The sequence below is a fragment of the Carica papaya genome, chromosome 3 (assembly GCF_054855325.1).
Source record: "Carica papaya isolate Zhongbai chromosome 3, ASM5485532v1, whole genome shotgun sequence".
Classification (NCBI taxonomy): Eukaryota; Viridiplantae; Streptophyta; class Magnoliopsida; order Brassicales; family Caricaceae; genus Carica; species Carica papaya.
Window position 1 is genome coordinate 34,849,614 of NC_142311.1, and position 23,371 is coordinate 34,872,984.

Genomic DNA, 23,371 nt, shown 5'->3' on the forward strand with positions numbered 1-23,371 from the left:
ATAGCTTTAAAATAAATTAGATTATGTAATTGTATTTTTTTCACTTCACGTAGAATTATTATTTTTGAAGTTAATTTTTAATATTTTTTTTTATATAAAATAACAAAAATTATAAAGCCATAGAGATTGGGAGATGCAATAAGTCAAAAGCTTCTACGCCACAAGCTTTGTTTCCAACCCCCGCCTCCAAAGACCTTAACGTGTTTGAATAATTAATTCTTCTCATGAAAACAAATTGGAGGAGTATGGGCGTAGACTCTTGACTCTTCCTTCACTTTTGGCTTCTTCCTCATTTTCTCTCCTCCTCCACTCACTTTATTCATATCTTTAAAGACGCCTGGCACCAGATGCTAGACCCAGAAAATGCAAAACAAAAAGATTAAATTTTTTTACGAATTCTGATCCAAAATCGAATAAATATTCGTACCCAGTAAGTACATAAACTAGTATCGACAGTCATATTTACATCCCTTAACATCCTCATATTGCAAAGCTATACCATCAGACAGAATTAAGCAAGACAAAACCATGACAGGGGATCGACTATAAAACTGTGTTAAAATTATTTTCCGAAATCATATAGTATTAGTAAGAGTTTGTCGAACATAACAATTCCGAATCTTGATCAACTCTCGATGATTCAGTTTTCACTACACTACTACTGGGTTGGTGGTCTTTTTTTCCTCTTAGGAAACTTCCACTTTGGTTCCTTCTTTCCTTCTACTACCATATTCTATAACATCAACTCATGTATAACACAACTTCATGGTTAAAAAAAAGTTAAAACCAAACACACCCATCTCATCATGATAGGTTTTAGCTTACTATTCTCCATTGAGGAAATAACTTAAACTATTTGAACCACTGATTGCAGTAAAAGATGAAAGATTCTTACAATTTGAAACCCCAATTCCGCATCTTTTTTGTTCCGGCATTAGGTCTCAGACCTGCTACCAGATTGTTTAAAAGGCTTCAAAGCCAACTCCCCGAAGCTATAAAAGGAAAAAAAAGAAAAAAAAAAAAAGAGAGAAACACTGCTCCGAACCTATTCCCATGCTTGAACAGACAAAAATATGTACAGGAGCAATACAAAGCCGACCATAAACAAAAGTTCTCATGACCTGATTGATCCGATCTTCGCTAAAACCCTCACCATGTTCATGTGTTTGCAGATTGTGATGGTAACTTAGGGTGGTTATGTTCCCCTTCATATGTCACAATAAGCATTGATGGGTCTTCCAAACATCTCTCCACATGCTTCCTCGCGGGACAACCTCTCATGCTGCTACATTTATAATATCCCCTGTATGATTCCACAAAATTCTAGCTAAATAAGTAAAGAACTAAGCTCATTTAAAGCTATTAGTCCCAAGTTTATATGCTGCATTTAAAGTTCACATCCATACTTAACATAGTAATGCAGCAAAGATGAAACAGCAGTTAATTATTGAGACTTAAAACTATTATATAGATCAAAGAATAAAAGGAAAGGCATAAATTTAAGAGCAGTTCGTCTTTGACCAAATTATGGATTGGGATGGTTGTTTTAAGAAAAGGCGTAAATAAGTTTCACTCTACCATCTTTGCAGCAACTATTTGACCCAATTCTGCAAGGACGCAAAAGCTTCAACCACTTGACCAGTTGACCCCTTCACTGCTTTTCCCTTTCAAGGTTATTGTATGTGTAGGAAGGTCCTTAACCAATTCAATAGAATAGAACCCATTACCTAATCCTAGTCGATAGAGACTAATAGACATCACACCCCACCAAACATATGTGTCAGGAGGGGCAGATTGCATAGAACAACCTCAGTACAGTCACAAAGTCAATCATAATTTTCCAACACCTACCAACCATTAAAGATCTCTTCACATGGAAATGCAACAATATAATGCACCCATAAAAGGAAAGATGATATTAATATAGTTAGAAACAATAAAATGGCTACCCATATGCTTTCCTGATTCATATTTCAAAAAATCATAAACATAAATGTGAAAACAGTAAAGCCAACCAGAAATTTTTTTACAATACCACACCATAAAACTATAAAAAAAAAAAAAGAATTTACTAACACTCACACTATGCTAGAATTGGATTTACCTTGGGTGAGGAGACCCCTTGATTGGCTTCTGCCCATATTTTCTCCATGAATAATCATCAGGAGGGATGTCAGCAAGCTTGTTGCTGATAGCAGGTACCTTGATTGATCTTTTCACCCTATGTTTCCTGTCAAAAACCATATGCAATTAAGCAAAATCTATGAAGCCAAATCTAACATCCACCTTATAACAAGAAAGGAAAAATTCAGACCTCTTCTTGGAGCAGTGACATCTACTGCTGCTTCCACATTTCACACTCCCATCTTCTCCCCTTCCAGAACACTTCCTCTTGTGTTGTTGTGAGTTCTGATCCGATGAGCGGGGTGCACCGATCAAATGGAAGGCACTTCCATCCAAGTTAGCCACACTACCATCTACACTCAAGGAAGAAATGAAAGACCTGGTGGATGACATTGTAGGAGTGCAGCTAGAACTATCAAAATTCAAGTTAATCCCACTATTGTTCTTCCTAAACATCATTTCAGCTTGATTTTTCAGCTGCTGCTGCTGGTGCTGAAGTAGCCTTTGTTGGAGCTGTTTATGTTGTTGATGGAGGAAATGGTACTGTCCAGATGGTGTTGGTTGGGCTAGTTGAAGAGGGTTTTTCCCACTTGAGCTCAGTTCAAAAGAAGGGCTTCCCAAACACAGAGAATTCTTGGCATGTGAACTGCTTGATTCTTGAATTAGACTTTCATGGTAACTAGATTGAAGAAAGTGAGGAGTCTTGGAAGGTTGGTTTGTTCTATGTTGAGGATTTTCTAGGAAAATGCGTTGAGGAAAAGGGGTTTGTGGCTTTTTCAGCTTCCTTACTCTAGCATGACCTAAACCAGTATTGAGAAGAGAAACAACCTTTTTAAACTTACAAACAGCCTCTCCAGTTTCCGCCATTAAATTCTTGTAATGAACCTGATCTTGGGGACGAGACAAGAGATTGAGAACTCTATGACAGCTCTCAACAGCTACCTTGTTTGCTTCTTCAACCTCCTCCATGGTAACACCCAAACACCCACCAAAAAACCCTAATTCCCCAATCAGAAAACACCTAGACCAGAAGAGACTACGAAAAAAAAACACAACTCCGAAAAATCAACTACGAAAACAGATCCTCAACGAGAAAGCAAACAGTTGGTACAGTCAAGATTCCATCTTCAAATACACAAAAACCCCAAAGCACGCTTTCTGAATCTGATTTTACGAAAATTCAACCTCCCAAAAGACTGAAATTTGAAAACAATGAAGACTCGGAATATCAGATTCAACTGGGTCTGAGAAAACTGACTGAAAGAGAGAGAAAAAGACTTACCACTAACTCATTAAAAGAAGTAAAAAAAAAAAAAACGGACCCGATGAAAAAATCAAACAAAAAGGTGGCAAAGAACAGACCTTGTTACAGTCGGTAGTCTCAAGCCCTAGCTTCTTTCATGGTTTCAGATTTCAAGGTGCGAAATAGAAGACTTTTTGCCGCAGAAAAATTCACAGAAACATAAGAATACAAAAGCTCCCATTTTTCAGAACACCCATATGAAATTTTTTCTCTAGAAAAAGAACGCACACCCCGGAGAACCGGTAACATATTGAAGAAACAAAAAAACGAAGAAGAAGAAGAAGAAGAAGAAGACGAAAGAGGAACTGCGAGAGAAAGAGAAAGAAGTATTTAAATAAGGTTTGTGAAGCCTGCGAATTGAAGAGGAGCTGCGAGTTGAAACTGCCGTCTCTGTCTCAGATTTGAGCCGTGGGTCCCACCGGAAAGACCTTGGTTTTTCTCTCCCCTTTTTTTTTTAATTTCTTTTTTAAATTAAAAAAATTAATTTTATTTCCAAAAATAATTTTATTTTCTTTAATTTCCAGATTTGCCCATCTCTGTTTTGTCTTTTACCGTTCCTTGCCGAAGCCTGGCTCGGAACCACATTATTTGGACGTAAAATACATATATTTTAAATTATTAAATTATATAAATACAAATTAAATACCCACTTAATTAAAAAAAAATTATTTATTAATTTAATAATTATTACTTTCGTGGGTTGGAGCTCGAATTATAAGTTACTTATTAGATTAAAATTTAAAAAATATTATTTAATTTAACTAAAAATTTATTATAAAATAAAAATGTATATAATAATTATAATTATTATTTTCTACTAAAAGAAAAAAGGAATCTCTGCAGTTGAGATGTTAAATGCATTTTTCTTTTTTTGTATTCTTGTGTTTAATTAAAGAAAATTTAGTTTAATTAATAGTTGTAGTACTAAATCCCATTTAAGCTCAATTTCTTAATTTAACTTTAAGAAAAAATTAATTATGTAAAATTAATCCTTACATTATTTTTAATAATTTAATTAATTAATAACCTTATTATAAAAAAAGGGCACAAAATGGTACAATATTTAAATATTAAAATAAAAAATTTAATTTATTTTTAAAAGTAATTAAAAATATATATATATATAATTAAATTCCCATTTTTTATTTAAGGGCAACAGTGGGAGTTCGAAGGGCTTTTTTCCGGTATTATGTGCGCAGCTTATTAAATGTCCGCTAAAAGTGGGACCCACTACGGGATTAAAGGGGCAACCTGCTGTCATAGCCGTTGTCAAGACAGCCCAAGTGGATGACGCCACGTGTAAATCTCCACTGTTACGGCGTGACACGTAACCAATTCGTGCCAGCTCATCACTGAGCCGCTACGTTGAGCCGAGGAAACACCGTTAAGTCGGTGGCCGGCGACTCCGTGGGGCCCTTACGCCGTTGACTTTTGTCTTCGGTTAGTTATTCATCATCACACTCTCCTCTCTTATTATATGTTGATGATAATCATGTGTTTTTTTTTTTCCCCACATGATTTCCTCAACTTGGTAAAGTTCAAAATGAATCAATTCAAATTTTACTTTTTAACCGTTAGGATTAATATAATATATCTAGAGATAAATTTAACAAAAATCAAACAACAAAATAAATCTCCAAATCATATTTTGTTATTTATAGAAATTTCATCAATGATATATATATATATTTATATATTGATTGTTCAAATTATTACTCTAAAGTATCTGAAATCTTAAATGTAAAATTTAAATTCAAATTTTATTTCTGTTAGTAAGTTAATGATTAAAAATTAGAAATATAATTAAATATTAGATACGTTTAGATAAATGAGTTACTTGAAACTTCTGTTATAGCGTTAGGTAAAAGTTAATACTTATTATTTATATGACCGTTTAAAACTCATGCGTTTTTAAAATAAATAGTCTGTTACGTAATTACAACTGATGATGAGTTGTCATTTCTTATGGATTATTGATTACCACTCATCTATTAACGTTGTGCTTTGGGTCTTCTAGAGAGTTTCAAGCTGCGTGACACTTATGCCATTGTCGACAAATTTGTGTCTTACCTATAGTTAGTGGCTTTAATGTTACTATTTATTTTTGGGTGCTTTCAATTAGATTAATGCTTAATTATAATAATTAGTTAAAAATATGTAGTGAACCCTTAAAGTGTTAATAGTGGTGAAGTCATAGCATATTAGATGCTTGCATAGTGATTTGAGTAACACAATAACTTTTCGGGCCAAATATTATCTAATGAGAATCATTAACTATGACTAACTCTTCTTATATTCACCATCTATAATAACAATTAAAGCGACAATCGATAAAGTGCATTAGCATTTCACATATAAAAAAGATTAAAAATTAATTTTACAAACTAGGAATTTAATAATTATATAACGCACGCAACTGTGAGAAAAACAACTGTCATTTTTTATTACTTTGCTAAATATTAAATACGTTAGGATTATGAATTAGTTGAAATTTATGCTAGAACGTTATGTGAAAATTAATTATGGTTATTCATCTAACTGCACACGTTTAAAACTTATGTATTTTCAAAATAAACAGTTTATTATATTATTACAGTTGGTTATGAGTTGTCATTTCTTATAAAATATTAATTATCACTTATTTGTGAGGGTTGTGCTTTTGGTGTTATAGAGGTTTCAAGCTATGTGCCAATATTGGCAACTACCCAACTGACGACAATACTAAAGACTTAGAACTCATAAGCATTTGCGAAATAACTGTAGGTAAGACCAAATTTGTCGATAATTATCACTTATTTGTGAGAGTTGTACTTTTGGTGTTATAGAGGTTTCAAGCTATGTGCCAATATTGGCAACTACCCAACTGACGACAATACTAAAGACTTAGAACTCATAAGCATTTGCGAAATAACTGTAGGTAAGACCAAATTTGTCGATAATTATCACTTATTTGTGAGAGTTGTGCTTTTGGTGTTATAGAGGTTTCAAGCTATGTGCCAATCTACGGCATTATCGACAAATTTAGTATTACCTACAGTTATTTTGCAAATGCTTATGAGTTCTAAGTCTTTAGTATTGTTGTCAGTTGGGTAGTTGCCAATAAGACTTGTCTTAATCGCCATGTAAATTTGTTGTTGGCTTTTGTTTTACTTTCCACGCTTTTTTATAAGAAGGCTTATAATAAGCTACTCTTTTGTTGTTTTGATCAAAATCATAATCTTAAAGGTTTGATTTCGGTCCATCATTCCTTCAATGCATTGATATATTAATGTTGAAAGCAATTGTTTGTGGTCTTGGGAGACCATTAGAGAACTACGTGATCTCTTAATTTTGTGCATTTTCTCTCATATTGTATAGTTTCATAGCATAATTAATTTCATTATTGCTAGAAACCAATATAAGTCAATTTGACTTATTCTCTTCCGTAGAAAATTGGGAGTACCTATATAAATAATACTATTTGTAATTATTTACACGATAAATATTGAAAAAAATGACGCTCCTTTATAACAATCATCTGATAGATTAAATATAATATTATATAAATATTACGCTCAAAAGTCCATAGTGATAACATCTGTCCCAGTTCATGCATGAAAATAAATTTGTGAAATGATGGTTAGAGTTACAATGAACAATAATGTACGTATTACTATTCTCATTATTATCATTACTGTACCGAAAACTGATATCTTCTTTCTCGCCCTCACCCTCTTCGTCACCATTAACTTTATCATCATCATCAACATCATTAAAAAAAAAATTAAATTCATTAATTGGTTTTGAATATATTTAACATAAAACTCAATGAATTCTAACAACAAAATTTTATGATATTATCAAACGTAATTGTAAAATAAGCTAACTAAACATAATTATGCTTCGCGAATGAAATTTTAAATATTATTTGAAAAACTACCAACTATTTAGAAAAGAATAATGAACTTGCATCACTAATATATATATATATATAGATATATATAATATAAAACAACAATCCTTTCCCTTCAAACATTTTGATAATCATTTACCTCAATAGCTACATGTATTATTTGTACTAATTAAGAAAATTTTGAATCTCATTGAACCATGATTTGTTTGAATATACCATCATGGTATTCACACCCAATAAATTACACTATTTGCTTTTTTTTTTTTGTCACTAAGACTATAAAACAACATGATTTTGATTTAAGTCTTTAAACAAATAACACTAATAAAAATTAAAAAAATTGCATAACTTAATTAATTAAATGGAATTAACCACTAAATTAGGTTTGACCAAAGAGATTAAGCTAAAACAAATTAAAAAATCTTTAAGAAAATCTTCTATTAAAGCTTCGAAATATTTTTTTTCGATCTCGATGAAAAAAAATTAATTCTTATTTAAAAATTTAAAATATATAAGTTATAAATTATAATAATTATAAAAAATTATAAGATGAAGATAATATTAGTATTGATGTTTATTACTAATAAGAAAATTATTTTATATATTCGAACTAATCAAGATTTAAAAATTCGATCTAAAACCAACCCACTTGATCAAATTCGAACTAGTTTGACAAAAAATTTAAACAAAATATTTTAATCAATTTTTTTTAAAAGTTACGAATTTTGTTGCTTTTCAAAAAATAGTAAGTCATTTGTATCGACGAACACTCTTATTATAAGATATATATTTTGTTGTTAGTTTTTAAATTTTTTTTTAAAAAACTTTAAGTAAAATTAAAATTATTTTATTTTAAAAAAGAAATTCAAATAAGACAAAACTATCACTTTAATGCAATTAATTACCCACTGAGTCACTAATGAATCTTGGATCTTCATAAATTATTGTATTAATGTTTAATTTTTTTCAACAATTAAATTTCATAGTTATTAATTATTAAACCTTCTATCTAAACCTTCAACTCCCTAATTTTTATTTTTATTTTTTTTGCAATTTTCAATTTAAAAAAATGATATTTTAAAAGAGAAAGAGAAAATTAATTAATTTATGAATTTTTAAAATTTCAAAAAATAAATTTAATTTGTTGATTTATATAAAAATAAAATTATTTTTAAGTTTTAATCGGTCAAAAACTTCCAATAAATGTGAGCAAAAGTGAACATATAGAAAATAAGGCGGAGGGCGGCCAAAATTTCTTAAGAGTGGGTCCCACTTCATGTTGACTAATAGACCAAAAAGTCGTTGGGAGTAAAAGCATTGTCCATTCCCTAAGACTCAGCAGCTTCCATTAAACTCCCCCGTTGAAACGCTACTCGAAATGAATGAATGATTTTAAACCTAAACCTAATCCATGCTTCTTTCTACTTGTATTTATGTATGTATGTACGTACGTATAGCTGTATATATATATATATATGTGTGTGTGTGTGTGTGTATAACGTGCATTGACCTTTAGGGTTCATAATTAATCATACTTTTAACTTCACCAATTTATTATGTTTCCATGTAATTTCCTCTTTTAGACTTACTTCTTGTTTGTATCTCGTATAAAATCATAAAACTACCCTAATACGAGATAATAATTAGATTATATTTATATTTTAAATGACATACAGACATTCGTTTAAATATAGTATTTTAATAAAAATATATAAAAATATACTACCTAACTGAAACTCAAAATGTGATAATCACTTTTATTCTTATACAAGGTAAATTGATATTAATCCTAACTTTAAATGGGTTATGACTAGTGAATACATATATATAAATATATATATATATATATAGATTGACAGGACCCAGAGTTATATATATATATAACCAAAAGGATTCTGCAAACAAACATCATGACATTATAACAAATACATGGAAAAGAAAGGAAAGAAAAAAAGGAGAAAGAATCAAAGCATATGAGAATAAGGAATAAAAGCAGAGGGTAATTCACAAGTGTTGTTCATCCAAAAAAGTAGGAATTTTATACAACTTTGGAGATATCCTAAAAACTTTTATATGACAAAAAGCACAAAATCTTTTATTTATTTGTATACCAAGCGCCTATATAATACACACACACACACACACACACATATTATATGCAGATACATATCTTGTCAAGTTCCAAATCTAACTATGTTTATGATCCCAACCTGTCAAATCTTTGATTGCTTTACCATCCATGACTTATAGTTTTTGCAGATGGTGTTCTAAAAAGATAAAAAAAAAAAAAGTATGAGTGGAATGGGTAATTTTATGATGCACCTTCTTGAGAAAAGAAAAAACTAAAATAGGGGAGGAAGAGTATAAAAAATCAGTGTTGAATTAATTTACAAATCTATATTTATATTAATTAAACAATAATGGGATTTATTTCATTTATTAAATTAAAAAAAAAAGTAAGTCTCTGAATTCTGTTAATTTTTGATAAATTTTTGAAATGCTTCTACAAGAACTCAATATTTTTTTTTTATAATTAAAATAATTTCGAATCAACACATAAATACACTAAATTAATTCTAAATATACCCTCAAATTTGTAGGGTAACGTTTAGATTTAAACTATAATTACTAATTTTTTGATTGATTTTATTATAGCAGAAATAATAAAACTAGAATATTTCAATCATTCTACTCAAACATGATCTTACGTTGAGGTTAATTACTAAAATCCAAACAGGACCAAGAAGTAACAAGGAGAAAAGTGGGAAGGTGGGTTGCCCCACTCTCTCTCCTCTGTACATAATTCACCAATAAATCAACTAAATGCTCTTTGTCTTACCTTATACCCACCAAAAACATTCTGTCCACCTGTCCCTTTACCTGGAGAATATATATATATGTATATATATATTCTGAAATTATTATATTATACTATATTATTTTTGTTATTTATTTGTTTCTCCTAACTTTTTTTTTTTGGGGGATAAACAGATTTTTTTCTTTTTTTCCAAGAAAGAGAAAAGAAGGTAGGGTAAAATTTTGTAACACCAACTTTTATAGCACATGGTTGGATCAAATACTTTTGAACTTTGTAGTAGCAGGCTAGACTTGCTAAAGCAAAGTGATAAGCAAAGGGGAGGAGAGCATTGGGATCTGAGAAAAAGAAGGGAAACACGTTTGGCTACTAGTGTACGGCTGTGATCAATCAAATACATCTATGTATTCAAATGTACGGTCAGGATTGGTGATTCAGGCTCTCTCTTCTTTCTCTGTCTTCAGTTCCATTAGTTCACACTAGCTGCTTGCTAGAGATTGAAGTTGTTGAGCAGGGTGGAATGATTCCTAAAGCTCTGAGTGAAAAGCATTGTCTCCCAGCAAAGAAAAAGTGGGTGCCTCGAATATTGTATCTAAAACTTTTTTTTTTTTTTTTTAATGATTGACGCCCATTTCACTAGCCAATTCACACAAGTATTGTATCTAAAAGATACTTGTAAAGATCCAATATTTCTCTTGGTTTTGGTGAGATAGCTTGTTCAGTTTACCTTCAATAGAAATGTCTAATCCAACTCAATTGTAGATATAATGAATGGTCTGAACCTGAACCTCTAATTATACCCTCTTTTTTTCTTTTGTTCTTTCTTGAAAGTTGAAATCCTTAATCTATAAAACGGCAGTTAATTGCATCACACAGCAGGTAAAAGTTGAGATAAATTTACTCAAAAAAGCACCGTAAGAGAATTAATAGTAAATTAACATAAAAGATACACCAATACTGAGACTATCAGGTTGCCAGTGCAACTTTAGCTTTTCCTCGAGTCAGGTACATCAACAGAGACAATTTTCTTGACCAAAAAATGCATATGCATATGCAAAAGTTGGAGGGGGGGAGTTATTATTATACTTCTGTCATGAAGCTTGCAGATCAGACAGGCAGAAGAAAGAAACTGTTATGGCAGGTTTACACTAGTCAGTCAAGAATCAGGGTTTGGTTCTAAGTTCTTATTTAATTGCTACTTTACGTAAATTGAACATAAAAATCATCACGCCATTCTACACGTTAAGATCAGTTCAGTATGAGTGAAAAAATAGAATAAGAATCAAATGCAGATTGAACCTAATTAACTGCAATATCCCTAATGTGAATATTCCTCGTTCATCTGGACTTGATTTCTATCTACCACCTTGCTGGATAACCTACACCGAGAAATCAAAAACCTGCCTAATTGTTTTTTCAAATGTAGCAGGCCAGCATCCGTTCAGTTTGTGAATAAACCTCCACAAAGAGATAGCGTTACCATTTACTAACAGAACAGAGAAAACACAAAATAATACACCAAAAAACCCTGTAAAAACAGAATATATCCCAGCAAGACCAGAGAAAACACATGAAACAAGGATGTCTCAAATTCCAGGTGGAAAACTTGACTTTGGATGATTAACAAGGAAAACTTTCTTTTCTCAAAAGATCCACAAGTATGGGGGGGTTAAACCTGCAATACAGGCATCTGGACAACGTTGGCTTTAGGAAGAGAAGAATAGCCAAGTGATTACCTAATAGTTTAATAACCAAGTTATTGTTTTCTTCCCCTTCCCTTTTTTGGTGGTTGCGCGTCTATCTGTTCTTTGCCTGCAATTTCTGACAGATCCACTGCATGAAAAACAAGCAGAGGTAATTGATCAAACAAATAAGCAAGCGATTAAAAGATTTGGATCGAGATCAATATCATGAAGAGAAATAAAAGATAAAAAAGGTATATAGTAGCAAAGCATACATCTTTACACGAAATGGTCTGCCCATCACATTCTACCTCTTTGGTAGTGTGGTTCATAGAATACCATATTCCAAGATATTTTTGATAGATGGAAATACCATATTCCATGATAATTTTAGATGGATAGGAATGCCGTATTACCATTAATGTCCCATCATACAAGATTATCATGTTCGGTTATTACAATTTTGACACTATACATGCAGCGTACAGTACATAAATAGGCAATACAATGTATTTATACCATATATATTGTATATATGTCTAATTGTATACATAACATTGAATATATGCAGTATATATTCAATGTGCATACCATCCATATTTTGATGCCTAATCAGCCACATATGGGCAGTATTCCCATGTATTAATCCCAGGAATCTACCATGGATTCCAAGAAGGAACAGCCCCTTTTTCCTTTTTTTTTTGAGGATGTGGAGAGGGGATCATTTTCAAGATTTCCCTTCCTCACAACATGGCAGAATAATTCCAGAGTTCCATAAATTATGTCCTCTACAAGTTCCCAGTGAACTCTACTTCCAAGAAAATTCAAAATGCAACAACAGTTAAAAGTAAAGAAGCTAGAAAGAGATTTCACCGTTGGGGCCCCGAGCCATCAAAGTGAAGAATAAATTGTTTAGCTTTTCCATCTTCTTAGCATCCTGTGCTTGGTCTGTCTTAAACTTGAGACACTGTGACAAAGGAAAAGGAGCCTATGAGACAAAGTAAAAGAAACATGCACACGAAAATACAAGGGCCAATGAACTAGCCATTAGTAGTAACTCATTTATATCTTCCCTCAAGTATGAATCAAATGAACTTTTGGAAGCCTGTAAATATTGTTCTACTCAATTTCAAATGCATGAAACTGAGGCAATGTTATTTCAACAAACAAAAAATGAAACTAAGATAGTGTTTGTTTAGTGTACCATACAAATTTTATACAATACAACTTGTTATAGTGCTGCCCAGTACTCAGTTTAGAAGGTTGATAATTTGGTATAGTAACTGTAACCAATGAAACTTGATACAAATCTTTATAACTAGTTAGGACACTGCTTATGTTTATTAGTGATTTATAAGCTATATTAAGTCTATATTTGGTACGAATGAACTATTTCTGTAGAACTGTTTGGAATTACCACACTTAATTTAATTAAGAAATGCTAAAAATTCTATTAGAATGTGATAAAAATGACTTAATAGGAAATTTCAAGTGAAATTAAAACGGTGCATTCTTAATTTCATTGAAATACTTTAAATTCTCTAAGATGTCAACTTTTATCGTTATAGTTCCCCGGGCTGCCATATGACTTAGAGAAAAAAGATCGCTGTCACTTAGCTACTAGGAAGTTGCACTAATTACATTTTGTAAGTTACACGTGAAGCTTAGTGAAATATACTATTTGAGCCATTTCAGCCTAGCTGTTTAAACTGTTGAACTTGAGCAAACTTGTCTAAGTTGAGCAGATGCTAGTACATTTTTTTGAGCCGTTAGAACCAATTTTGAGCCTTTTTAGCCATCATGTCTATGTTAGAATTCATCATCTAATCATCTGATAAGTGAAACATAAAGTGTATCAAGTAGTTGGTCCTTCTAGATGCACTGAGAGGATCGGGTTTCTTTTGATATTATCAAGCTCGTATTCACTACAGATGTACTCAAGAAGAGGCTAGAAACAAATTCCCTAGACAACGGCTGCATCTATGATAGTTTTAGTCTGTTGAACATTAAGTACTGTTTAGATTTATCCTAGATGATTGAAGGTTTATTTGATTTGGTGCAAACATGTCAAGATCTGAGCAATTCTATAAAGGAATCAACTTCAAAGAAATCCTCTCAACCCATCGCCATATACAACAGTAAATTCCCGCCTATCTTGAGAACCTATATGGCAGATAAGCCCCTTTAGCAAAGCCACCCAAAATCGTCCTTGAAAAGTTTGATACCTTTATATCTTGCCTGACAAACTCCAGAGAGCCTAAAGCTTGACCATGACAATATATATCACGCCAAGCTGTCAAACACCAATACATATGATGCACCTTGACAATTTGCATTGCTACTTAATCAGAACACTTGTTGCTCCACCATCATATCACCACATATTTCTTCCACTACTATAGCGACACATTGACCTTGACAAAATGCCAATAAGAGGTAATTGCTGTATTCCTCTTTTACCAAAATTCCAAAATCAATTCTCTGCGTGCATCCGTCATTTTCTTTGCTATTTGGAGGTCTCTCCCAGCATGCTTTCCTGACTTGATTGCTGGAGGCTTTTCGCTGGCGAAAATTCCTAGCACTCCTCTCCCTTTTAGTCTGTTTTGCAGGTGATGTGGAAGGGCCCAAGGGCCCAGACCATAAAAAACCGCATTATTTTAGAAAGTGATGAAACACACGTGATAATCTAAAAGCAAGTTAAGCCATTTCCGTCCAAGCATGTGCAATCATTGACAAATTAAAATGTTGATAATGTCCTCTTTGACATGCCGATAGTTTCTTGCATGATTTCTCAACCTTAGTTGGTTTATGCTCCTGTAGAATCTATAGTTTTGAGCCACCTTTTGTGGTTTCCTCATGGAGGTTTCAAGTACCACAAGTCCTTGAAGAGCACGTCTAGTCTTATAGTTCTAGATGTTTCCTTACGTTCCTAAGTGAGAAAATGAAGCAAAATGAAAATATTAGATTGGAAATTTTTTAGTATTACAGAATTTTTCACATGATTAGCATTATCACTATTTCTAATTTCTTTAGGAACTCTAGAGATATTAGCTAACACTTGTGTTGTGTTTTGATCAGATTCTAATTCCATGAAATAGGAATAGGATACAATACAAATAGGGTAGAAATTTGAAAAATAAGAATATTAAATCAATTCTGTGTTCAATTCAAAACAAGTATTTTGTAATTCCTACATTTGTATTTTGGAATTCAAAATGTGAGGAAAACTAATTTAATTATGCATTAAATGTGTAAACAATAAGTAACTTTTACATATCAAAAAAAAAAATCTAGAAATTGAATTGAAACAGAATAGGTTTGAACCAAATGCAACAATAGAGTTCTAGTAGAGCATAAGAGGTTTTGATATTACCATTGTTGTTATATTTTCCTAGTTTGATTGCAACTACCACCTATTCAAGGGTATTAAACTGGATCACATGGGAGAGGTTAAGCTGGATGATTACTTTTTAATGTAGTATAATTTTGTAACTATATTTTGCAGTTCTACTCTCTTTCTTTCTTGTTTTACTTCTCCTTCCCCTCATATTTTCTCTTTTTTAACCTTCTTCTGCTTCTTGTTAGTTTGTGTTACATCACCAACACGTATTGCACATAGCTCATTCACATGCAAAAACAGCCACATTTCTTTTTTCAGTCTCAAAAAGTTTATCACATTCATATAACACAAATGTATGCAATGAACTAAACATAGCAATGTCAGCAGAGACAACTATATACACACAGTAAATTTCTTAAATTCAAATTATATATAATAAATTAAGATAAATTTGAATGCTTGGGAATTTGGAGTAATCTAAATATTATAATTAAGGTTCTCAAGCATCACACTCTAATTGATTGAATAATACAATCAAGGCATTGAGCAAATTCACAAGTTAATTTGTATTGACTGATAACAATCTCAAAAGTAAGCTCCCAAATAGGACTAAACCAAGGATTTTCAAAGTATAGACAATAAATACTAATACTACTAGGAAATAAATACTACTACTACTATAAGAATAGGAAAAGTAGTTAAGTTACCTAGAAAAATATAATGTAAACCCTAAATAGTTCAAACACTAAAATAAAAGCTATTTCTTAAATAATATGCGCCATCAATTCTCTCTAGGTGGGAAAAACCGGGCTTTCTTGAGTTGAAATCATAGAACTTCACCTGAAGATCATGTTTGAGCTGCTTGATTTCAGCTTATGGGATCCAGTCGTAATCATGATTTAGAAGTCCCTTCCGTACTATGAAGTGTGACAAGTAATGCTTTGCATAGTAAACTCTTGATATCAGCAATATCTTCTATCCCTATGAGGCTTGTAGAGATCGGTAAATTAACAGGGTTACCATCTAAAGGAGTAATAAGATCATGTCCTTTATGAGTCTAAATATACGTCAGTAGGGATGTCAAATTCTTAACATTGAAGACTTTACTAATGCCATAGCTTCTAAGAAGTTGAAAACATAAGTTTTTGAGCTAATTTTCTTAAGAGTTTTATAAGGGCCAATGTTTTGGGAGTGATGTAACACCTTCCTAAACTTACCAGACTTGATTCGCACCATGACCATGTCTCCTTTCACTAAATCAGCAACTATTCTTCTTCAATCGACAAAGCCTTGTACCTGTTAGAAGTCTATCGTTATACTTTTAGTAACTTTAGGATTTTACTCTTATTAGTATTTTTTTCTATTCGTATTAGTAGTATTATTTCCTAATCCTATTAGTATTACTATTACTATTTCTCAATCTAATGTTATTGGATAAAGATTATTTAAGAAACATTATAGTTATCTTTATAATTTCATTTTTTGAGATAGACTTCTACTATTCAATGAAGCACTTCCAGAGTTCCTCAGTTTTTTAGTCTAGTAATGAAATCAAATCCTTTGTTTAATGGTTAAAACTTTTTATATATGATACTTAAGAAACTCTAAGTGCAACGCTTAGGTTTTTATGTCAAATTCCTAAGTAAACAAATTAAACCTAATTTCTTTTTCCATACATTATTTCCACAATCAAATCACTCAGATGATTGCCAAAATGATTAAGCCAAAACATATAACTTCGTTAGGCCTACGGTGAATACAATAAGAAATGATCATTTTATTGATAAGATTGTGGAATGTTTAAATTTCTAGCCGTAAGTACTGCACTTATGGAAAACCAATGCCAAAACCTGGGAAGGGACCATAAAAGGTTCCTCATCACATTTAGGCGTGAACTTAAGTAACAGAGTCCAATTCTCGCGGACGCACAAGTTAGGCCTCTTACCACAAAGCAAATTGGCATTATCAACAAAATTATAGTATGTTGTCAAATTAACGCTAACCACTAACACCTAATTAATTGTTTGGGCCTCAAAATTGAAGTAAACTTTCATGCTCTATAATTGAGAGAAGAAGAAAATTGAAAGGTTACACTATAACCATTCTCAAGTTTCACACACATGCTCAAGCTATAGACTAGCAAGGATCATTCAATGGAAAAACAGCCTCCCAAAACAAAGCTAAATCTATAATCTATACCGGTGATTTATCACAGGAAAATAACCAGAGGAAATGCAAGGAGAACTTAAATGAAGACAATCCATACCTCTTTGTTATCAGTGACCTTGAGAACCAATTTACCATCACAATGCCTGTACTTCATGACATAGCGCGTCTACATCATCAATTCCATCCAAAGAAATGAAAAAGATTAAAAGAAAATATTATCCAAATCATCATCAAATTGAACTCACAAATTCAAGCAGATAAAATTCTTCAAATAATCTATTTAATTTCCGATAATAATAAAGTAAAGAAGAAATTCGATTAGAATCATCTATTCGCCGCGGCTATTTTGCTAACCTTAATTTTCCGTTAATTTTCTCGAGAACCAATCAAAATTCAACCGCAAGAGTGAAATGGAGGAGGAGAGTAACATACAGATTCAGGATCGGCACGGAACAACTGTACTGATCGGTCAACGAACTCGTCCCACGAAGTAATATAAACCATTGTGTGAAAGAAACAGAGAGATCGAAGAAGAATTTCAAGAAACCAAGCAGCTACCAATTAACGCCGTCGCAGTCGAGAGCGGCACAGTGTTTGAATTTTTCTTTTTCGGTTTCGGGAAAGGAGGGGTTTAGGGACGGTGGGTTTTCAGGCAATGTAATTCGCAGAAGATCCCATTTTGACCACTTGATATTCCAGCCAATCAAACTTTTCCACGTAAGCAAAAGTCAACAGATGGAACCACCATGACCTATGGGTCCAGGTATTGCATATTCGGGTTACGTGGATGTCCAAACCCTAAACGTCGTCGTTTCCATTGGAACTGAAACGTTGACTATATGGCTTCTTCTCCATCACCACCCCGAGGAGGCTAAAAGCTCCGAAAGAGTTGCAGAGATGGTGAGAGATCATGAAACAGAGGCAACGAAGAAGGACTCTGCTCCTTTACCTTTTGCTCTTGCTTCTTTCGGTTGGACCCTTGGCAAGTACTTCTCCATAAGCAATTTTTCGCTTCTCTTCCAAGAGTTTTCAGAGATTCTGCATTTTTTCTTTAGCAACTTCTCAGTTCATATTTCTTCTTGTTGTTGGGTACTTAGGAATTTTAGGAATCTGGGTATTGATCTATCACATTTTTTCAGCTGTTTGCTTCTTTTGGCAATGGTTTTTACCTCTCAAATTGCTTCTTGGAGCAGCCTTAAAGTTAGTCAATCTCACCATTTTAGCTTCTCCTTCATTCTTTCTAAAGCTTGAATGGGTGGTTCTGATACCTAATTTTTACGTACGAAAAATATATGATTTTTGAGTTCTATATAAGCGATAGAATCACACGTATTCTCAATAATTTGAGGTTGAATTTTTGAAAATTTATAGTTCGTGTTTAAAAAATTGTTGGGTCAGTAATTCTTGCACTCAGAGTATTGCAATCTTGGGTTTGAATTCGGAGTATTATTTTACTAAATACACAACTATCCATGTTACTTCATGCAAATAGTCATTCTCATTATTAAAAATTTAAATATTATTAAAATTAAAAAATTAATAATTTTTATTTTTTAATATTAGTGTATGAATAATAATTGAAATTAAAATTTTTTAAATTATTCTTCTAAGTGTTGATACATTATATTATATATAATTGTGTATATATATATATATGTATATATATATATATACAAACTTGTGTATATAATATTGTAATAACCGGGCCCAAGCCCAAAGGAGAGAAGAGAAAAAAGCATAAGAAGAAGGAGGAGGAGAAGAAGAAGGAGAAAGAAGGATGCATGGCGCGTGGTGCTGGGCACGCGGTGCGCGGTGCTGAAGAAGAAGAAGAAGCAAAGCGCGAGTTGGTTGGACCTGATCCGCGTGAGGTAGACTACGACGCAGTATTCCAGATATGTTCAAAGATCGGTGCGAGACCAAAAATCAGAAAGCCAAAGAGAGAGAGACCGAAACCACATTCTTTCGGGTAGAAAGCCCGAATTCGATACCGATTTCGGTAAATTTTCTTTAACTTTATATTCAATTATTACTTTAAATTAAATCCTTAATCATGTGTATACAAGTTTTAGAAAAATTGAGGAATAGAAAACAAAAAAGGGAGTCGACTGTATAGAACTAAAGTTGTTCGAAAGCTTTTCAATTTCTTCTCTCGCTGGATATTCTGATAAGAACTGAGTTAGTTTTTATTTAAAAATTTGATGTTTTCGTAAAATAATTGATTTCAAAATGATGGACCCAAATTTAATGGATGATTTTATAATATATTTTTTCACAAATTATCATATGTATGTGAAAGTGTATGAATTGCTTCTTACGATTGTGTTTGTATAATTAAAAATAATGTTGAAGCTGTATGAATACATAATAGTAAGTGATTAAAGCTGTTGTGTGAGTGTGATTTGTAAGTTTTATGTGAAATATGTATAGGAGTAGTTAAGATATATATTGTTGTGTGTGTATGTATATATAATATAAAGTGTGCTACATACATATAAATTATATGTACAATGGATACGTGAACAAGTCAGTAAGTATATAAATATAAAAATATGTATGTTTGTGATTGATGTTTATGTTTCTGAAGTTGAAATAATTTTTGAAAAGGAAAAAACTTACCGTGTATTATGGTTAAGAGTGTACGGACTTGATACATAGGGTAAACCCCACTGTAAATGTGTCCCCAGTCGTATGAGACCCGAAAATCCCATACCGGACGAAATTGAAAATTAGTTTGATTATGCTCATACCAGACGAGGTATTGAGACGGTTTATAATTGTAACGTTCATTATCAGACGGGGTATTGAGACGGTTTATAATTGTGACACCTATTACTGGATGGAGTGTGGGGACGACCGATGAATTGTAAAAGAAATATTTTGTACATCCACGTATAGAGGGGATTCCTATAGGCCCCCATTAATACTGGTGATAGAAATAAAAATATGTAATGAAAATGGAAGTGATTTGGATACGTATTTGGGATAGTTGATGATATTTGTGAACGAAATGAAATTATTTGAATATAAATCTACTACGATATGATGATATTTATGAATGAAAATGATATGTACGGTACCCATATATATATTAGAATGAGTAATGAAAATGGATGTGGTTCTTGATTGTTTCTTTTGTTATACTTTGCAATAATGATGATGAGTATGGTTGTCTTAAAAATTGGATTTCTATGAATATAAAATTTGCATTTGTTTTATTAAACCTGTATGAATGTGCATTTGCATATCTTTATTTTGAATACTACTTTATTCTTACTGAGTCCGTGAAGCTCATCCCAATTCACCCCCTCCCCTAGTGCAAATTAGTTCAGGTCAGGAGTGAGTTCAAGATCAAATAAAGATTTTGAAGAATCTTTTAACTACCTTAATACGTTATTATAAAGTAGAGCAAAATATATTATTGTGATATAATTTTGAATGATAGGAATTATTATTGTAAGCTTCATGAATTTTGATTCCATATAAGAGATGTATTATTGATTTATAAGAAATAATATAATGTTATACAAAATTTATAAAGTTTATGTATGAGACAACGCTCATTTCTCTCCAAAAAAAGCGAGTCGTTACAAATATTATTACTAATACGTAATATTATAGATATATATGTATTAATATTATTGTATAAATAATTATTTAATGTACTTTATAATATTTACCAAATACACAACTATCATTTTAGTTTTTTTTGTTGTACATTTTTGGTAATTCCATTATAAACAATTATTTTTTATTTATATTTTTTAATATAATAATATTTTTTATAATTATTTTTATAAATATTTAATAATTTTTTATTAAAAATATTTTTACTCAATAACTATTATAACAACAACACTTAACACGGAATAGCATAATTGCTAAACATGTAGAGTTAATGTTATTAATTCTGTAAATAACTATTTATTTTTCAAATATTTCCTATTAAACTTTCGATCTTTTTTATCATAAAAAATTAGTTTAATTTTTAATCCAATTATAATTACCATAATTAAAAAAATTTACCGATATAACCCAAAAATATAATATATTAATTGAGAGTTAACTTAATTCAATTATTATAGCTCTACGAATACATTAATAAGTTAAACTATGACTTTGATTGAATTAAATATTATAGATTGATCATCGTCGATTCATAATACACTTATAAAGTACTTATTATATATTTGTAGTGAGTTTGTGTAATGACTTCGAATTCAAAGAAAACGAATTTGTATTTTAAATGCGGAAGCGAATAATAATGTTAAATTTTACATTCCTTACACAATAAATTGAAATGCTCAATAGGACTACGAGAATGTTCCTTATACGTTGGTTCACAAAAAGATAAATGGTAATTAAAATAAATAAATAAATAGATATCCTAGAGGTAACATTCACTAGCACTTGAAGAGAATTCGGGAGGTTAACTACTCACAACCCTCTTGCTGATCGGGATCTGGATCTTGGTCTTCTTGATATGAAATAATTAATAAAAGGATGAGCTATATTACCTCAGTAAGAATATTATACTAATCACTGATACGGAAAATCAAAATTTAATAAAAATTAGAAAACAACTGATGAATCCCTTACTTTAAGAAAATATATTTAAATTTTAAACGTTCTATCCGATACTTACTATTATGATTTTTTTTCAAAATCAACCTATGAAGACAAATATCTAAACAATATTTTATTTTTACTCATAAGGATATCCCTCTACTCATTGACTCAGTATTAAGATTTGACAATTAACTCAGTCGTTCACATACCTTGTCCGGTAATAGACACTAAAAACATCATCACCTCGATACTCCGTCTGGTATGAGAGTGAACCATATCTCCCAAAACTTTTTCGATATAGGAGTTCTCAGTCCCATCCGACTGAGTAGGGTTCCCTATGTACTGGGTCCGTCCACCCTTTTCTAGAATACCTAGTAAGCTTTCATTTATATAGATTCTCATCATTCAAACAACCACCAATGCATACCAACATCTCATTTTATATTCACGGATTAATTTAAACGGTACTTAAGTAAGCGATATAGTTTAGCATAGCCAAAAGACCAAAAAACCAAATAAACAATGCAGGAGGAGCTAAATAACCAAATAATCGAGAAGACCATAAAAACTATCAATTTAAATACGCACAATATAATATTAAGCAATTTAGGCAGTACAGAAAAATAAATAGGGAAATAGGACAGATATGTACTAACCAGTTTCGGCTCCATTAGTGACTTGTAATTACTTTCAAGGTTTTTCTAATTTTTACAAAACACAAAATTATCCATAATTAAGCCTCAATTTATCGTAACAGAGAGTAGGATGAAGAATCCTTATACAAATCGGTATTTTAAAATGTCATACTATCTACTATGCTTTTTACGGGTCCGCAATTTCCTATTTTTTTTTTTATGGGAATAAAAATATTTGTTGTGTACCTAAAAATACTTTTAAAATCCAAAATCAGAGTTCAATACCCTTTTCGGCCAATTTTAGAGTTCCGGCATAGTGGCAGCACTGTGCTCCAGCGTCAGCTCCACCTCTCACGGCAGCGGTTTGCCTCGGTCTGGCTGGTTTTAGCCGATTTTAGTTGATTTTGGCCGATTTTACACATATCTCTGTAAAAAACATGTTAGGAGGCCTCGGTTGACCAGAAAATAGAAAGAAACTGAACCTACTGATAGGGGGTTCTCCGATTGCCGATTCTCCTTCGCGACTGGAGTTTTTTCTTTGACTAACCAACACAGAAAAGGACGTTAAACACAATGGTTGAAAAATTGTGTGAAACGAAAAACAAGAAGGGGCTCATCGAAGGGGTTTTAGAGTTTTGGTCGTGACGTCTCTGCCAAAATTTGCCTGTAGTTTTTGGCTCACCCATCGTCCTTTTTGTTCCGATATAGCCATAGGGAGACTCGAAATCGAATTTCGAAAGAGAATGGAAAAGTTTTACTTTTTTTTACGATCGATGATGGCTCTGGTGCGGTGACGGCCGAGAGTTAGTCTCCTTCTCCGACATCTGGCTCTTCTTCTCTAGTGA

General features: G+C 31.9%; 2 protein-coding genes across 7 annotated transcripts; both read right to left on the reverse strand.

The window, feature by feature from the left end:
• Window positions 1–834: 834 nt before the first annotated feature.
• Window positions 835–3,773, reverse strand: WRKY21 (WRKY DNA-binding protein 21). Of its 3 annotated transcripts, none has more exons than XM_022042338.2 (4): window positions 3,487–3,773; window positions 2,315–3,320; window positions 2,105–2,230; window positions 835–1,303 (listed from the first exon to the last, which is right to left on the reverse strand). In XM_022042338.2, the coding sequence occupies exons 2-4, from the start codon at window positions 3,091–3,093 to the stop codon at window positions 1,159–1,161; spliced, it is 1,050 nt and encodes a 349-aa protein (XP_021898030.1). In that variant the 5' UTR covers window positions 3,094–3,320; window positions 3,487–3,773; the 3' UTR covers window positions 835–1,158. The 3 variants fall into 3 exon arrangements, with proteins under 3 accessions (XP_021898030.1, XP_088072915.1, XP_021898029.1); XM_088216789.1 differs by having other exon boundaries at window positions 2,315–3,381; XM_022042337.2 differs by having other exon boundaries at window positions 2,315–3,773.
• Window positions 3,774–6,945: 3,172 nt separating this feature from the next.
• LOC110814773 (Signal recognition particle, SRP9/SRP14 subunit) lies at window positions 6,946–17,979 on the reverse strand. Of its 4 annotated transcripts, none has more exons than XM_088216790.1 (5): window positions 17,758–17,979; window positions 17,423–17,491; window positions 12,690–12,783; window positions 11,871–11,967; window positions 6,946–7,155 (listed from the first exon to the last, which is right to left on the reverse strand). In XM_088216790.1, exons 1-4 carry the CDS (start codon window positions 17,827–17,829, stop codon window positions 11,891–11,893), a joined length of 312 nt encoding a protein of 103 aa, XP_088072916.1. In that variant the 5' UTR covers window positions 17,830–17,979; the 3' UTR covers window positions 6,946–7,155; window positions 11,871–11,890. The 4 variants fall into 4 exon arrangements, with proteins under 4 accessions (XP_088072916.1, XP_021898033.1, XP_021898035.1 ...); XM_022042341.2 differs by lacking the exon at window positions 6,946–7,155 and adding an exon at window positions 9,300–9,586; XM_022042343.2 differs by lacking the exon at window positions 6,946–7,155 and adding an exon at window positions 11,050–11,263.
• Between the last annotated feature and the right edge of the window lie 5,392 nt (window positions 17,980–23,371).

What these genes read in the sequence shown, in the direction of transcription:
- LOC110814773 (XM_088216790.1), bottom strand. Translation starts at nt 17,829, where the DNA reads ATGGTTTATATTACTTCGTGGGACGAGTTCGTTGACCGATCAGTACAG. An exon ending in AGGTCACTGATAACAAAGAG is followed by an intron (nt 12,784 to 17,422) that starts GTATGGATTGTC and finishes CCTTTGTCACAG; the next exon opens with TGTCTCAAGTTTAAGACAGA. An exon ending in GATGGCTCGGGGCCCCAACG is followed by an intron (nt 11,968 to 12,689) that starts GTGAAATCTCTT and finishes TTTTTCATGCAG; the next exon opens with TGGATCTGTCAGAAATTGCA.
- WRKY21 (XM_022042338.2), bottom strand. Translation starts at nt 3,093, where the DNA reads ATGGAGGAGGTTGAAGAAGCAAACAAGGTAGCTGTTGAGAGCTGTCAT. An exon ending in TGTCACTGCTCCAAGAAGAG is followed by an intron (nt 2,231 to 2,314) that starts GTCTGAATTTTT and finishes GGTTTTTGACAG; the next exon opens with GAAACATAGGGTGAAAAGAT. An exon ending in AAGGGGTCTCCTCACCCAAG is followed by an intron (nt 1,304 to 2,104) that starts GTAAATCCAATT and finishes GGAATCATACAG; the next exon opens with GGGATATTATAAATGTAGCA.